Here is a 17818-nt window from a genome sequence, read left to right as displayed (position 1 = left end):
TAGATTGGAAAAGAAGAAATAAAACTGTCCTTATTTGCAGATGACATGACTGTCTGTGTAGAAAATCTCAAGGAATCTACAAAAAAAAGTTCTTAGTACTAATAAGTGACTTCAGCAAAGCCACAGGACACAAGGTCAGCATACAAAAATTAATTGTATTCTGTATACTAGCAATGGACAATTGGAAACTGAAATTAAAAACACAATACCATTTATAACTGCTGGAGAAAAAAGAGAAAGAAAGAGAGAAGGAGATAGGTATAAATCTAACAAAGCGTGTGTAGGATCTGTATGCTGAAAACTACAAAACTCTAATGAAAGAAATCAGAGAAGATCTAAATAAATGGAGAGACATACCACGTTCATGGATTGTTAAGAATCAACATAGTAAAGATGTCAATTTCCTTAATTGATCTACAGTTTTAATACAATTCCTATCAAAAATCCTGGCAAGATTCTTTGTAGATAAAGATAAGCTAAATCTAAAATTTATACAAAAAGCAAAGTAACTAAATCATTAAAATTATTTTTTAAAACTATTACCTGATTTTACGACTTACTATAGCTACAGCAATAAAGATAACATGGTATTGGCAGAAGCATAGATGTATAAATCAATGAAACAGCATAGAAGGTTCAGAAGTAGACCCACATAAGGATGGCAAACTGATTTTTTACAAAGATGCAACAGCAACTCAATGGAAAAGTTATTTTCAACAATTGGCATTTGAATAATTGAACATTCATAGCCAAAAACATGAACTTCAACCTAAACCTCACACATTATACAAAACTTAACTAAAAATTGGATCTAAATGTAAAACTACAAAACTTTTAGAGGAAAACAAGAGAAAATGTTTGTGACCTAGGATTAGGCATAAAATTTTAAGATATGACACCAAAGGCATAATCCATAAAAGAAAATTTTAATCAATTGGACTTCACCAAAATTAGAAATGTTTGCTCTGAAAAATACCCTGTTAAGAGGGCAAAAAGGTAAGCCATAGACTGTGTAAAAATTTGCACATCATATCTGCAAAACTCAAAGGACTTGTATGCAGAATACATAGAAAACTCTCCTGATTCTATAATAATAAAGCAAAAAAATCGAATTATAAAATGGGTAAAAGACTAAAACAGACACTTCACCAAAGAAGATAAATGGATGGCAAAAAGAAGTCCATAAAAAGATGCTCAATATCATCTATTTGTAATGAACAGAAGTAACTCTACGCTAGATGGAAAAAACAAGGCATTTTCTACAAAGTCACTGGGACATTCTCTGTTGAAGCCCTGAGTTGCCAAGTAAAAAGATCTCTATGCTATAAGGAAGCCCAAGACACATGGAGAGGCTTCAATTGACAGCCTCAGCTGAGGTCACAGCCAATAGCTCACATCAATTTCCAGATGTGTAAATAAAGAGACCTCCAGATGATTCCAGTCCCCAGCCATTGTCACCTCCATTCATCAAGCCTTCCCAACTGAGGCTCCATGCATCTTGAAGCAGATACAAGTGTTTTCCACCATACCCTGTCCTGCAGAATCCATGAGCATAATAAAATAACTGCTTTAGGCTGCTAAGTTTTGGAATATTTATTACCCAGCAATAGTAACCAGAGCACACTGGCACTCTCTGTTCTCTGTGCACGAAATACGGACTGCAAGCCGTGAGTATGCTTACTGAACACCCACTGCCAAGTGTTCGTACCCTTTCATTTCTGCCTGCCAGCTGGGTTCCCATTGTGTTGTTCCCAAACCTGTCTATGTCAGTTGTATTTATTGTTATAATTACAAATTGAATTAAAAATTATATAAACCAATAAAATCTTGGCATTAAAAGAAAGAGAATTATTACTATTATCATTATTATTATGTTATGAACTCTAAGGTGAATACTTTGGAAAGACTCAATAAGGACAAATCAATAAAAATTATTATAGTACAATTAGATGTGGACAAGATAACTGTAAAAGATTGTTGGGGGGATTTTGAAAATCCAAAAGGATTCTGCATTCAAATTGCTTTTAAATGTCTTTACCTTCTCATTCCCCTTTAAAGAAATAAAAACTATATATTGTAGTTTATGCATTTTATGGGCGATTTATGGAAGAAATACAGGCTGCAATTCCAATCAGTGGACTCATACTTAAAAGAAAAGACTTGGCCCTACATCAAAAGATTGGCAAAGGAGCATACTTTTATATGTTTTAAGTTAAAATAAAATATTTAATACACAAAACCTCTGACCCAGTAAATTTACTCCTGGGTATAAACCTAAGAGAAACGAAAACATATGTCCACAAAAACACTTAGGCAGAGATGTTCATAGCAGCTTTTGTCATGATAACCCAAAATGGAAAACAAAATGTCTATCAAGAGGAGAATGGATAAACAAATTGTTACATACCCCTACAGGAAATAATACTCAACAGTAAAAATGAATGAATGCAGCAACATGAGTGACTCTTGTAGACATGACACTGAGTAAAAGAGAAGCCGGACACAAAAGAACCCCTACTGTATGATCTCATTTATATAAAACTGTAGCACAAGCAAAACTAATCTACAGTGCTAGAACTCAGGGAACTTTCTGGGGTGATGGAAATGTTCGCTATCTTGAGAGGACAAGTGAATCACACACCTGTTTCCATTTGTCAAAACTGTACAGTTAAGATTTGTGTATTTTAACGGACGTAAATTTTACTTAAGAAAATGGAATTTAAAAACTCAAGTCGGGGATGGGGAGAAGAAGAAGTTATAGATAAAGCAAGAATGGCCAAGTGTTGATACTTGTTGAATAGTATAATGAGGGAACATTATACTATTCTGATTGCTTTGTGTACATTTGGAATTTTACATAATAGTTTTTTAAGTTAAAATGTTTAAGGTATGTGTTACCCTCTATGATTACCAGATTTAACCAACCTCCTTGATGTCTGACCCCCTGCCTGGTCAGGGCTCTTGCCCCACAGACGCCCGCAGGCTCTCTCCAAAGGGCTGAGCCACAGCCCTGGCGTGAGGTTAGCACACATAAGCTGTTAAACTCACAGCCAGGACCTGGGGTTACTGCTCTCTGGACATATCCTAACACAAAAATATCTGCCTTGTTTTATAATTGATTCGTGTCTTGGTAGCTCACTAAAACTTTAAGTGAAAGATGATGCAATATAACTGAAAAAAGAAAAAAACGAATTTTGTTATCACATAGAGCTAGGGTCAAATCTCAGGTCTGGCATTTTTAATCTATGTAAATTATAACAGTATAATGTCTTTGAGCTTCTGTGTTCTTATCTGTAAAAGGAAGCCAAACATTGTGCGCAGACTGCCGTTGCCTCCCCATGCCTGTCCCCTTTCTTTCACAGTTACAGAAGTCTTGAGACATGCATATGGTGTCACAGAACCTCGGCCTTCCTTGCAGCTAGGTGTGGCTGTATGACTAAACTCTGCCTATGAGAAACAGAAGAATGTATCACATGACAGCTTCTAGGAATCTTCCTTAAAAAGAAACTGGCAGACACCTTTGCTCCGTTTTTGTCATCCCTGTCTTCCATCTTGCTGCCTGAATGTGGATGTGATGGCTGGAGATGCAGCCTGTCGTGGACAGCCTAGGAGCAGAGTGGTGGGGAGCTGGCAGGAACTGGTACTTGAAAACCTCATGCAGCAGGGCTGCCTGCCTGCCCAGGCCTGCTCATCTACAGACCTTTATGCCACCGTTGGAGTCTCTATTACACAATTAAAAGTTCACAAGTGAACTCAAACTTAAATAATATCATACCTACTTCACAGTGTCCTGTGATGAGTGAACATGTAGACGTCTATAACACGTATCAAAAATACTAGTAAATAATTGTTACCACTACATCCTTTGAGTTAATGTCTTACTGGTTTTCTGTAACCTACTCTGGGTATAGCAATGAGTAACATGTAGTAGGCCTCGACAAATACTTGTGGGAGTGAATTAAATATATCACATTCCAGTTTTTATTGAAGGAAGACATACTGATCCAAAGGAGAATAACTAAAAAGTGTAATGGTCAAATGATTAACCAGGCAGGATTTAACATAATTCTAAAATCAATAATTGGTGGATGAAAACAATGGTCTATTGAGACAGATATCCTCATAAACCAAAAAGCAAAGTTTCTCAATATCAGCACTATTGACAATTTGGGCCAGATACTTCTGTCTTGGGTGGAGGAAAGGAGGCCGTGCTGTGCACAGCAGGATGTTTAGAAACATCCCTGGCCTCTACCCACAAGAGATGCCAGTAGCACCCTCCTTCCCCAGGTTGGAACAACCAAAAATGTCTGCAGACACTGCAAAATGTTCCGTGGGGGACAAAAATCACACTCCTGGTTGAGAATCACTGCTAAAGACGGAGGTATAAACTTATATAGCTTTTCTAAAAACAACTTGGTAATCAGTATTAGGAACTTTAAAAATATTTAGACATTTTCATCCAGAAATCCTAACTCAATGAAATAACCAGTAGTGTAAAGATGCACACTCATCAATTAAAAAAACACAACCTCATTTAAAAAGGGGCAAACAATCTGAGTATACATTTCTCCAAAGAAGATAAAGAAATGGCCAATAAGCACAGGAAAAGATGCTCAAAATCATTAGTCACCAAGGAGATGAAAATCAAAACCACAATGAGATATCACTTCACATCCACCAGGATGGCTGTAATCAAAAAGACTGATAATAACGAGTGTTGGTGAGGATGTGAAGAAATGAGCACCCTCATACACTGCTGGTGGTCATGTAAAAACAGTACAGCTGCTCTGGAAAACAGTGGCAGTTCCTCAAAAGGTTAACCACAGAGTTTCCATTTGACCCAGCAATTCCACCGCTAAGTGTATACCCAAGAGAAATGAAAACATATGTACACACAAAAACTTGCACACGAATGTTCATAGGAGTATTATTCATAATAGCCAGAAAGTGGAAACAACCCAAATATCCATCAACTGATGAACTGATAAATAAAATGTGGTATATCCATACAATGGAATACTATTCAGCAATAAAAAGGAATGAAGTATTGAGACATGCTACAACACGGATGAACACTGAAAGCATTATGCTACGTGACAGAAGCCAATAACAAAAAGTCACATATTATTCTAATTATATTAAAAGTCCAGAATAGGCAAATCCATAGAGACAGAAAGTAGATTAGTGGTTGCCTGGGTCTGGGGAAGGGGGACGTGGAATGGGGAGTGACTGCTGATGGGTATAGGGCTCCTATGTGGGTGACAAAATGTTCTACAATTGTTCTAAAATTGATTGTGGTGATGGTCACACAACTTTGTGAATATACTAAAAGCAATCCAAGTGTACACTTTAAAGGGGTGAATTGTATAGTATGTGAATTAATAAAGCCATCATAAAAATACTCAAAATGTCAACACATAAAAGGATGCATATTGTTGTAATTTATTTATAAGATTTTTTTTCTGCTTTATCTCCCCAAATCCCCCCCATACATAGTTGTATATCTTAGTTGCAGGTTCTTCTAGTTGTGGCATGTGGGATGCCGCCTCAACATGGCCTAACGAGCGGTGCCATGTCTGCGCCCAGGATCTGAACTGGCAAAACCCTGGGCAGCCGCAGCGGAGCGCAATACTTAACCACTTGGCCATGGGGCTGGCCCCCTATAGGATTTTTAAAATCAGAAAATACCTAAATACAAAGCAACAAGGAACGGTAAAATAAATTCTCCTCAGGCATATGAATAAGCATTAAGTAATAATTTTAAATAATCTTTCCAATACTTACTAACACAAGCAAATCTCATGCTGTTATCTTAAGGGAAAAGGCAGAATGTAAAATCTGCACTTAGACACACACGCACAGAAAATTTATAAAAGAAAATCCACAATCAGTGAAGAATGGTTATTTTGGGTGGTGGGATAAATGGTGATTTTTATTTTCTTCTTTTTCTTCTATAGTTTCTATATTTCCTACACAGCATATATGTTTATAATCAGGATTTTTTTTTTCGTGAAGAAGATTGTCACTGAGCTAACATCTGTGCCAATCTTCCTCTTTTTGTATGTGGGATGCTGCCACAGAATGGCTTGATGACCAGTGTGTAGGTCCACGCCTGGGATCTGAACCTTCGAACCCCAGGCCACCAAAGTGTAGTGCACAAACTTAACCACTATGCCACCAAGCCGGCCCTGAAAAATATTTTTTAAAGATTGAGAAAAAAAGAAAGCTTATTTCCAAAACTTATTTGAGATTTACAGACTATAAGAGTTGAATAGAGAATTATAGGTCGTGTGGTCAAACCTTCTACTTTTACTGATGAAGTAACCAGAGCCCAAAGAGGCTAAGGGCTTTGGCCACCGACACCCACCTTGTCAGAGTATGAAACTGAAACTGAAGCTCTTCTCTCCTCCTTTTCTTTCTCTCTTGATGACCCCCCTACACACACAAAGGCAGCTCCAAAAAAGTAAAATAAATTGAGGGATGGACCTTGAGGGCATTATGCTAAGACAAATAAATGTCAGACAGACAAAGACAAATATCGTATGATCCCACTTATGTGTGGAATCTAGAACAAACAAACAAGCTCATAGATACAGAGAACAGACTGGTGGTGGCCAGAGGCAGGGCGTTGGGGGTGGGCAAAATGGGTGAAGGGGGCCAAAAGGTACAAACTTCCAGTTATAAGATGAGTAAGCCCTGGGGATGTGATGTACAGCATGGTGACTACACTTAACGATACTGTATTGTATACTTGCAAGTTGCTAAGAGAGTAGATCTTAAAAGTTCTCATCAGAAGAAAAAAAAGATTTACAACCATATGTGGTAAGGGCTGTTAAGCAGACTTACTGTGGTGATCATTCTGCAATATACACATATATTGAATCATTATGTTGCACATCTTAAATGAATATAATGTTATATGTCAATTAGATCTCTATTTTTAAATAAAGAAGTAAAAGAAAAAAATTGAGTGATTTCTTTTCCCAAATTGGATTCTGTTCTAAAATTCCTACAGGATTAGACAGAAAGACCCAACAGTCTCTCTCCTAGACCAGTAGAGGGCAGTAGCAAGTCAAGCCAGGCAGAACCTTACGCACAGGGCATACACTAATGAGAATAATCATCTTTTTTGGCATCAGAAGGAGACAAACATGATTAAAATCATGCTGACCCTGAGATGACCGTCTTCAGCTTTCTCTAGCAAGCGCTGGCTAAAGGAGTCTTTTTGAAGTGGGCCATTCTGGTTCCCGTCCCACAAGAACAAGAAATGGATGATGTTCCAGGGAACAGCACCGGCAACAGCTCCCACAGTTTTCAGAGCAGCAGTCCATAATCACCTCATCTTCCGGCTCCGAGCGCCGTCAGAGGGATCCTCTGGGCTTCGGCATCCCTGGAGGCGGTGCAGATGGAAGGCTGGAAGAACACAGAGTGAACGCTTCTATCAAGATAACAAGCTGCCGGTGCTGTTCCTTGGGGTCCCGAGCCCTCCACACAAGAAGAAGAGAATCAGGTCAGAAACAAGAGCCCAATACACCTCAGCGGACACAAATGTTCAGTGAAATTTGGCAAGCCTCCTTGTTCCCAAACGATTCCCAGACACTGGTAAATTGGAGAGTGGTCGGTGTTGAAATCGAGACACATGGGCCCGGCTGCAAAGTTTGATTACTCCCCTCTCTCCACAACACGTGAAAGTGGAAAATACAGACTTGGAGGAACAGCGTTCACCGTCCTCAGGAAGTCCAGCTGAAGAAGCTTCTCTCAGACAGGCAGGGCCCCACCACAGGGCTTCAGCCCTGCAAGAGGACCCCGTTCAAGTCCCAACCCCGCCACTCACTTCAGGGGAACCTGTGCGAGTTACTCAACTTTTCTGTGCCTCATCTGTAAAGTGAAGATAATAATAATACAAGTTCCTACTTCCTAAATTGTCACGAGGATTTACATAGTCCCTGACACAGGACTAGTACTCAACAAATGTTAGCTATTGTCTGGTGCTGGTGGTGATAGGGATAAAAATCTTAAAATACAGGGCTTCCCTAGCATCATTTCATAAGCCAGTGTAACATCTTGGGGCCTTTACTATGGGGAAATTCTCTCTTAATTTAAAGACGCTCAAAAAGCTCGTTAGACAATCAATCATTCAAAGCAACCCAGGATTGGAAAAACCCCTATGTTACACAACTAAAAATTATCTCTAAAATCTGCCCCAGGTTGTACAAGCTGAAGAGTGTACCTTTTCTTGCCTAAGCTGCTGGTTGTGGAAGTTCTTCCCCAAAGGCAAATTCACTAGGGTGTGATGTGATGGTTTAGAAACACAATGTCTACACTTTTATCAGTTGCTGTACCAACAGTTGAAAAGCCAAGTAATTCCCCATAATAGATATATGCTAGGAGAAACAATTAGAGTAAGATTAAGTAGTGTGGCTCATTGTATTTTCCAAAGGTGGCCACGACAATATTTCCTATTACACAGGATCCTTCCCCCATCAAGAGGTGGGGCTTGTTCCCTCCTATTGAATCTGGGAGGGCTTGCAAATGATGCCATGTGACTTCCCAGGCTAAATCATACAAGACAGTATGGCTTCCTCCTAGTTTTCTTTGGGATACTCATTCTTGGAAGCCAGCCACCATCCTGTGAAGAAGACTAAGCAGCACTTAGAGAGGCCATGTATAGCTTTCTCTCCAGCAGCCCAAGCTGGGGTCCCAGGCAGCAGCTCCCATCAATTGTCAGACATGTAACTAGGCCACCCTTCAGATGATTCCAGCTCCAGAGGCCAAATCATTTCCAGCCTTTGAGTCTTCCCAGCTGAGCCCCCAGACAGCACTGAGCAAAACAGATCATCCCACTGTGCCCTTTCTGACCTGCAGAATCTGCAGGCCCAAGAAGATGGTCGTCATTTTAAGCTACTACGTTGGGGAGTCACTCATCACACAGCAATAATAACTGGAGCAGCCGGCAAGAACAGCTGTCTCTCACTGAAGCAGGCTAGGCTCTAACGTCTGTAAACACCTCCCACTTTGCTAAAATCTTGGATTCCACAATAACACACTAATTCTTTTGGCTTAAAGTTTTACTCCTCTTGAAACATAGTGGGGAGTATAGGCAGAAACCCAGTGCCCCAATTCAGGAGCTACCAACTAGTAATGGTACAACTTTGGGCAAATCACTTAAAACATGGGTCTTATGTTGCATCCCTTTCCTCCAGATCCACTCTCCACCCTTCTCCCCTCCAACTTGGTGTCTCCAGAGATGGACCTTATGATACATCAAGGAGCTTCCAGCAGAATGTGACCAGTTGAAGGCACCAGCAGGAGACCCAGAAGACAGCAGGAGGATGAAGTGTGGGTATTCATTCCCACAAAGAAAAACAGTCCTGCTTCTCCTCCCTACACTCTACTCTCAATAATTCTGACCACCAAGTGTGTGAAGAGGTTTAGCCCCACCAAGCAGTTCTCAACACCATCTGGGTGTCCTAAAATTTAACTCAGTTCTGACACTATCTACTTGAAGGTAGTGTCATATCCCACAGGTTAAGAGCTCAGTCCCATAAGACTGTTCCCACTTCAGGTGCCAATTGCAAGTCCAGGTTGTCACCTGGGCTTCTGAACAACTGGCTGTAAATTAGAGGTTCCCACAACCCACTCCTCAGGTTCAATCAGTTGCTAGAACGGCTCACAGAACTGAGGAAAACAGTTTACTTACCAGTTTATCATAAAAGGATACAACTGAGGAACAGCCAGATGAAAGAGATGCATAGGGCAACGTACGTGGGAAGGGGTGTGGGGCTTCCATGCCGTCTCCAGGCACACCACCTTCCAGCACCTCCACATGTTCACCAACCCAGAAGTTCTCCAAACCCCACTGTTCATAGTTCAGAGTTTACGGAGGTTTCATGACGTGGGCTTGATGGATTAAATCATCGCCCTTTGGTGACTGAAATCAATCTCTAACTCCTCCCCCCTCCTCAAAGTGGGACTGAAAGTTCCAACTCTAATCACATGGTTGGTTCCCCCGGCAACCAGCTCTCCTCCTTAGGGGCTTTCCAAAAGTAACCTCATTAATATAAGCTCAAGGGTTGTTGAAAGGGACTTGTTATGAATAACAGATGACACATTTATTGATCTTATCACTTAGGAAATTCCAAGGAATGGGGATGAAGATGAAATATACATTTCTAATTATAAATCATAATATCACAATTCCCCTCTCCCTCTCTGTGGGTGGCCATGGCCTGGGAGCCTCTCTCAGCCAGAAGTCACAGCTCCTCTGAGGCAGTGCTCCTTACACAGTTCTTTCTCTCTCACTGGTTTCTAATAACCGCTCCCTTCCCAGCCCCTCAGGCCTTGGGGTAGTGAAAGCACCCCTCTATTACTAGCTGCGATGACTTACCACCCCCCTCTCACACAGTTGCAAATAATTCCTCAAATTGCTCACTCGTGCCTCTGTTTCCTCTCGGGACCCTGACCGATTAAGAGTTTCTGATTCTTCATTGTAAAAAGGAGATTCCATTCATCCAGCCTGCTCCCTAGATCAGGCAAAATAACCAATGTGACCGTCTCCATCAGGTCCAGTCACAAAAGAAAAGGCACCCTGAGCATTTCAAACAGATGGGATTTAATACAGGGAACTGTTAACACAAGAGTCGCAAGGCTGAAACAACAACAAAAAGATGCTACGTAACTCAGATAACAGGAACTGCAGAGCCAGGGGAGCCAAATGGAAGAGGTGGTGTTTCCGGAACTGGATGCTCTGAGGAGGGACCCCTGCATCGCTAATGCTCAGATCCCCAAAGGGGGCATTGTGGGGCTGGGGCTCAGACCCTTGCAGGCTGCCTCTGGGTTGGTGCTGAGTCTGGTTAAAGCCGTCCTCTCTGCAGAGGGACAGTGACAAGAAGGCAAATGGGAAGGAGTTTCCCCCGCCCCTCCTACCTCCTTTGACTCTCCCAAATTTGCCTCCCCTTGGCAGAATCTAACACAAGGCCAGCTGGCCTGAGCGAGTTAGGACCCGAGTCTGAAGCTTCCAAGTCCAGCATCACAGGTGACAGTACAAAAGGTAAATAACCGGTTCATTTACAGAACTGGTTCTGTATTGGTTGTGGTTCGAACCAAATCCCCCAGACTCGTTTTCTGACTGGAGCAGCAGCACATCGTGTCTTTGCTCACACCATGAATGACGGCGACCGCCTCAGAAACGACGCGTGCACCAAGGTCGGCAGGGCCTCGAGCACGTGACGGCCTGGGGAAGCGGTCTTGGCCACTGCCAGCTGGCACACTCCTCCTCCAACGCCCCCAAGAGCTGAAAGCCAGCAGTTCCCCCACACAGCAGCCCTCTGCGTTGACAGATAAAGCCCTCAGTCCAGCACCCCAAGAGCTGGAGACCTGCGAAACACCTCGTTGCTACGGTTATCAACTCCGGCCTTAGAGCGACGGTTTTTAAACCATTTTTAACAATGCATCCTTTTCTGTTTGTATTTTTATGCCTTACGTAGAGCCCCAAATATAAATAAAACGGATAAATCTGGTGCTGCATTAGCTGAAATGAGGGGTCCTCAGAAACTGGCCGGATGTAGCCGTCACCCCCATGCGGTCCCTTACACAGTTCTCCGGGTCTCTGAGGAACCGAGTTTGAGAACCACCGAGTGCTCCCTTAAGCAGTTTAGTAACTTCAGACATTGTTTAACACGGCTGTGCAAGCAACTTACTAGGTATAGCTCAACATTCGAAGAACCAGAGGCCTTCTTCTCACCATAGTTAGAATCCAGGGGAAAATTCCTCCAGCTTTACCTACAGACACCCCAATTTCCTCCCACCCAAACTCTCAAACCCCACTGCACAACACACGTTTTTACACCACAGCTTTCCCAAAGATCTCCAGGCTCAAGCAAAACTGCAAAAAAAGTTGTATTCTAGGTACTGGATCCGTGACACGGGCCCTCCGGCTCCGGGGGCCCGCCGGGCGGTCGCGCGGCCCTGTCCTCCGCAGCCACCGCCGACGGCGCAGCGCCAGCGGCCCGGGCGGCCCCACGTGGTGGCCCGAGGGCGGCGTTCCGCCTCAGGTAGTCCACGTAGCACGCCAGCAGCAGCTTCCGGAAGGCGCCGCTGTGGAAGACCCAGGGCGGGATGTGGCCCAGGAAGCTCGCCTGCAACAGACAAGAGGTGAGTGTCTGGGGGAGGCGACGAGCGAGGAGTCACAGCAGAACATCTCCCTTTACAGCCATCATCTTGACAACTGTTCTTTTCTGACTACTGAAATTAAGACTCCAAATCTTTTAAGCAGCTGCTAAAGCGTAAAGGTCTCATGACACTTTCTCAGCAAAGTGGTCTCCGAAACCAAAGCAGTCCCTTGCAGGCTCGGCCCTGAGGAGATTCTAAATTTAGAGAATTCTGTCCGTTGTCACCCCGTCTTCCCCTTTCTCTCAGTGGCGCTTTCTGTTCCCCGTGCTCGAGTGCCAGCGCCCGCAAGTTCTCTCCGCCGAGATTCTATTAACGCGAGATCCCGGGAGAGAGTCGGCAGCGCTTTCCCTCGCGCGGCTCCCTGTCCGCGATCGCGCAGGCGCAGGCGCAGGCGCAGACCGCCCACCCCAGCAGGGCGCGCGCGCTGCGCGGCGCCGGGAGGCAGGAACTAGCACGCGGCCTGCGCCTCGAAGACCGAGGAAGCCCCAGGTCGAGGCGCCGGGTCGAGGCGCCGGGCCCAGGCCCCGCAGGCTGCTCCCCTCAGTCACGCCCGTGTCCTGGAAGGCAGGCCCAGGCCCCGGAAGCAGTCACCGTGTGCTCACTGCGATCCTGTTAACCGCACATTGCTCAATCCATGCACTGCCCAGGGAACACCGGAATTTCAGCCAGAGGAAAACGAGCTTTCCAGGCAGCGTTCACATTGCTGCAGGCTGCTCGGACCTTCGGATCCTTGGCCTGTCTGAGCTGTTCCAAAGCAGGGGACTAAAGACGGCTTCTGGGAGCCACACTAGAGCCCTTCCTCCACCGGCCAAGTCAAGAAATCAACACAACTTCTTCCCCAAGAACTTCATTTTCTCCCTGTCAGAGCTTTTTTTTACCTCACAGCAAAATCAAGCCCTTTCGTTAGCATTGTCTTGAACTAAATGTTTAGGCTTAGTGAAGTCAACCAGAAATAAAATAAATTAAGAAAATTAAAATTCCAGTCCCTAGAAAATGTTCTAAAAGGTTCCCTCTTTCATCTACCTCCTCACAACTCAGAAGGCCATGTGGAAGGAGCCAGGAAAGGCTTGTCATGGACAAAAGTGGACTTCAACCCTAGTGTCACCATTCCAGCCAGGTGGCCTTGGGCGGTCTCATCCATCTGCGATTCACTGGCTCTGACTCAGCTCTGAGCTGCGCTTTCCTCAGCTGTAAAAGAGGGGCCACATGACCTGTCTCGCAAGATGATTAGGGGGATTAAGTGAGGTAACTTATGACCCCCCCCCCCAAGTGCCACATGGACCCTTAGGTACCAGCTCCATCCCTGCCCCAGTCCCTCAGTCCCTGCCCAAACTCCCCGGGGTTGGGGGGGGGGGGTGGTCATGCTGTCTTGGCCTCACCTCTTTGTAATGGAAGGGCTGCTTGTTTGCCATCTGGTTCTACATGATTACCCGTATCTGTCCATTCAAGGATCTTTCTAAATCCAGGTAAACTTCAGATTTGCTTTAATGGTTTTAATGATTATATTCCTTTGTTTTCTCTTTTGCTTCACCAGGCACAAAAAAAAATCTGTTTCCTAGTCTGTTCTTGGCATCTCTTTGCCAGAAGAGATTAGGTTTGTTACATGAGAAATCAAGAGAAAAGTAAAAAAAAATTCAGCTTTTGACATCTAGAATTGGATTATGTAGCAAGACAACAGTCTTGCAGGCCAGGCAATTGTCTCAAAAAAACATTGTCTAGGGGGCCTGCCCAGTGGCATAATGGTTAAGTTTGCATGCTCCACTTCAGCAGCCCTGGGGCTTGTGAGTTCGGATCCTGGGCGCAGACCTCCATACCATCAAGCCGTGCTGAGGCGGCTTCCCACATAGAAGAACTGGAAGGACTTACAACTAGGATCTACAACCATGTACTGGGGCTTTGCGGAGGAAAAAAGCAAGAGGAAGATTGGCAACAGATATTAGCTCAGGGCCAATCTTAAAAAGCATTGTATGTATGTGTGTAAAAAAAAAAGTCTAAATGCTTTTAGAAAAAAAGACATTTAAGACATCAACATCCTGGAGGACTAAGATCACAGAGTTCTCCTGAGGGGCGGGCCGAGGGGATGTCTTACCCATTGGAGCTAGCTAAACCACTCCAAGATGGACAGGATATGACACTGGAGAAGCAGACAAAAAGCCTGTACTTTTTCCTGCCCCGGAGATGGTGGGAAGTGGAAGAAAGAGGAAGATATGGCCAGATATGTGTATCCCCTGGGCTTAGGCTGCGGGGTGGAGGACTGGAGGATTGGGGTGAAGGATAGGGAAGTGTGATAAGTAAGGGTGGCACTGAGGAAAAAGGAGGAGTTATTGCCCCCACTCTTTTGGAGTGCAACCACAGAACACGATCTCACCGTGGCAAGGTAGGGGGTGAGATTTTGGGTTTCCAGCATCCTTCAGGACCACATTGGTACTGATGCGAAGGTGAGAGCCAGAGGGCCTGTATGAACCCAAGCTGCAGATGGACTGCAGGCCTATGGCTAGATGGGGGAGGTAGCAGACTCAGGGGTCTGTAGCCATCAGTAGCGAGTGGGGAGTCCACTGGCCAAGCCAAAAGCACGGAAAGGGTCATCACCCTCACTTCCCACAGCTGTAAGTCAGCAAGGTGAGCAACCACCAGATAGATGAGGGACATCAGCCACACACACTACAGATCAGCAGGACATTATGGGGCTCTTCTCCCCAGTGTCATCTTGGTCAGCGAGGCAGGAAGAAGGGAAACTCCCAGAAAGACTGAATATTTTCCTCTAAATAATAGACAGAGAACACATTTCCTAAATGGCCAGTTTAGATTACCAAGTCAAATTAAGTTTAAACTTGCTGGACATTCCATTATTTTGTTTTCCTGCCATGCAGCAAGTGGCAGTCTGGAGAACAGATCAGCAATATTCAAAATAAAGATCTTATGTTCTTTCTGCCTGCCCACTTTGTAGTGTGAGCTCACTTGGTGATTCTGCACATTGTTGAGGTCCTACGGTAAGAGTAGCAAGTCGTTATCTGAGACAATTCGGTATCTCTTACCGTAGTCTCAGTAAGTCCCAGGAGGTAACTGAGTGCTTTGGGAGGATTTAGTGCCTCGACCATGAATCCTTCCAGCATCAGAGAGAGAGAAAGAGGGAGAGGCCTAATTCCCGTGGGAGAAAAGCCTACGAGGCAGAGGAGGGGGTTGACATATGGAGGGAAGGTAAAGAACGTCTGATGCTGAAAGCAGAGCGGCCCTGGCGCCACGCTTGTCTCTTTCCAGTATCAGCCCACAGTATTCAGGTCTACCTTCGTTCCATGTTTTTGTTTGTTTCTGAAAGCAGCCCAAGAATAGTAAGAACTCCTCATGCCATATGCCATCAAACCTTATTTCCATATTTAGTGGAGTCTGTGGTGTGCAGGAACCAGCCTGGACCTGCTCGTGAGAGTCGACTGTGCACATTCCTCTTGAATTCATGTGCAGTGACCACACACTGGTAGTTCAACATTGGCCATGGGGGCAGAATTTACACCATGGAAATCAGCAAATGCTACAGATCAACATGTTTTGTTTTGCTTTTTTCCTGGAGAGCTGATAGTTAAACATTTACTAGCACAGAGGGCCAGGGAAGACAGCAGCCCCCCAGGGAAGCTCCCTGTGTCCTGGTCTCCCTTCCCAAGAGCTCTGGGAGCCTCCTTACTTTCTGAGGGGGGAGGTAAGGCAGCCAAGGGTGAGATTTTCCATCTTTGGGGTGATCTGTGGACTGAGCCCCAGGCCTCTAGCTTCTCCTCCCCTTTCTACATATGCCTTTTCACGGGCTACGCTACCACTCAGAGCATACCCTCTGGCACCCAGTTCTTACCATGAGAGAGAATGGTTGCATGTTCCAATAGCGAGGAACAGCTAGCTAAGCCCTGCTAGGGCCCTGCATGTCTGTCCTCATTTGCTTTGAGGAAAGAGAAGTTATCAATTACCAAGATTTCATGGACAAGGCAGCCACAGGTTTCATCTCCAATTGTGACATAATTCAGTGATTCTTTAGCAAACTCATCGGCAGTCTTGGTTATCATGTTGGTTTTTAGGTACTTTGTCATTGGGGTTGAAACAGCATATGGAGTCAGCACCTACAATGGAAAATAAAGACCATAATGCAGGAGCAATCGGCCCAGCCCTGAGAAATTAGCACCCATTTTACTATCTCTTCGTTCTCCAACTCTTTTCTTCCTATAAAAAGTTTCAGGATCCTAAATGATAATGGTATAGAACTGGTGTAGAGCTGGGAATCACAAAGGCTGTTTTCTTGTTTAACTTAGGCACTAACTCAAGATGAGGCCTTCACCACACAACACTAGGTGGTTCAAACGCACACAGGGTGGCTGAGGACGTGGTTACCAGACTTCGAAAATAAAAATGCAGGACACCCACCGGAGATATTCTCTCCTGGGTATTGTAACTGAAAATCAGTTTGTACAGCAATAGTTTTAAAGACATAACTGTGGATGTGCCTTTTTCATTTCTAATAGTATGTTGTAAAACTTCTTCCCAAACAATAACAAAAAAAATCTCTGTAAACTGTTTATTCCAGGTTCCAGAAGCCCTTAACTCTAACTGTGTTGCTGAACCAAACATATGTATATCACTGACACCTCATGATGTCATATTGTTCAGCCTACAGATGGCACTGACAACCCAACTCTTGGGTTAAGACAAAGTCATCTCCATGACGATTCTGCCGTTGAGGTGAGGGGAAGCAGAGCGTTTCTTCCTAGCCTGTACAAGAACAATGTGGGCTCTTTGTGGCCTGTCCCAGGTGAACAGCCCCAAGGGGAAGCTCCCCTCCCCTCGTCCCGACATGGACCCAGAGCCCAGTTTTCTTTTGTTCCTTCTCCACAGTTTCTCCCATGTAAGCCTGTTTCCTGTACTTAGATCAGAGAGCACAGGATGGTAGACAAGACCCCAATTTCTGTCCTGATGTAGCAACAGGTAGCAAGAGGGTGGACAGTGCTTCTGAGCACCCCCCACCCTGCCCCATTTCCTCCTCCAGCACCCAGGGTGCCACAAGGTCAGCAGCAGGCAGAACCGTGATAGTCACAGGAACTCATGTGGTGTCATCCAGACCACCTCCCTCCTGGTCACTCATGTGCGCCCAGTCCTAGGTGGCAGTGGCCCCGACACAATGGGGATCCAGAGTTCCTGTTCCTAAAAACTCAGAACTGTTGACCTTACCTGGATTATGATGCCTTTCGCTTTATATTCTGCTTGCAGCGCCTTGGAAAACGTGCGCATAAAAGCCTGGAGCAAGAAGGAGAAACACCCGAGGAATAAGAGCTTCCTTTCTCCTTCTGAGCCAGCACACTCGGACTTCAAAGGCACCGCGGAGAGCCTACCGCTCTACCTTACCGCGCCGCCCTTCAACGTGATGGGAGTTAGGACTTGACTTCTCAGTCTGGGAAAGAGCTCTCTCAATGAGCAGGAACAGACATTTTGCGATAAGCACACACCCAGGGCCACTGCATATAGGTAACCTTATCCAGGGCAAGCTCTCCCTTGTCTAGAGCAGCCCCTCCTCTGAGGATGTGTTTTCATGTCTAGGGCATGGGCACTCCTGGCTAGGCCTCCAGGACAGAAGGAAGGAAGACCTCCCAGGCAAGGAGGTGAGTGGGGGCTGGAG

General features: G+C 44.7%; 1 protein-coding gene and 1 long non-coding RNA gene across 3 annotated transcripts in view; both read right to left on the bottom strand.

Annotated features, from left to right (window-relative positions):
• Positions 1-4902: 4902 nt before the first annotated feature.
• Positions 4903-9933, bottom strand: LOC139078458 (uncharacterized). The gene is made up of 2 exons (XR_011531411.1): positions 9701-9933; positions 4903-7413 (listed from the first exon to the last, which is right to left on the bottom strand). It is a non-coding gene; the product is annotated as an uncharacterized lncRNA (long non-coding RNA).
• A 662-nt stretch (positions 9934-10595) lies between these two features.
• HSD17B3 (hydroxysteroid 17-beta dehydrogenase 3) overlaps positions 10596-17818 on the bottom strand; it is a 40186-nt gene continuing 32963 nt past the window's right edge. The window contains exons 9-11 of one of the 2 annotated variants that reach the window (XM_070589900.1): positions 17374-17439; positions 16122-16271; positions 10596-12137 (exon numbers count right to left, since the gene is read on the bottom strand). In XM_070589900.1, coding sequence (XP_070446001.1) covers positions 11904-12137; positions 16122-16271; positions 17374-17439 — 450 coding nt within the window. In that variant the 3' untranslated portion in view covers positions 10596-11903. The remainder of the gene's footprint in view (positions 12138-16121; positions 16272-17373; positions 17440-17818) is intronic. The other variant, XM_070589901.1, reaches the window with a different exon arrangement.

The sequence above is a fragment of the Equus przewalskii genome, chromosome 22 (assembly GCF_037783145.1).
Source record: "Equus przewalskii isolate Varuska chromosome 22, EquPr2, whole genome shotgun sequence".
In the NCBI taxonomy this organism is placed as follows: Eukaryota; Metazoa; Chordata; class Mammalia; order Perissodactyla; family Equidae; genus Equus; species Equus przewalskii.
The sequence above is the reverse complement of the archived record's forward strand: the minus strand, read 5'-3'. Positions and strand labels throughout refer to the sequence as shown.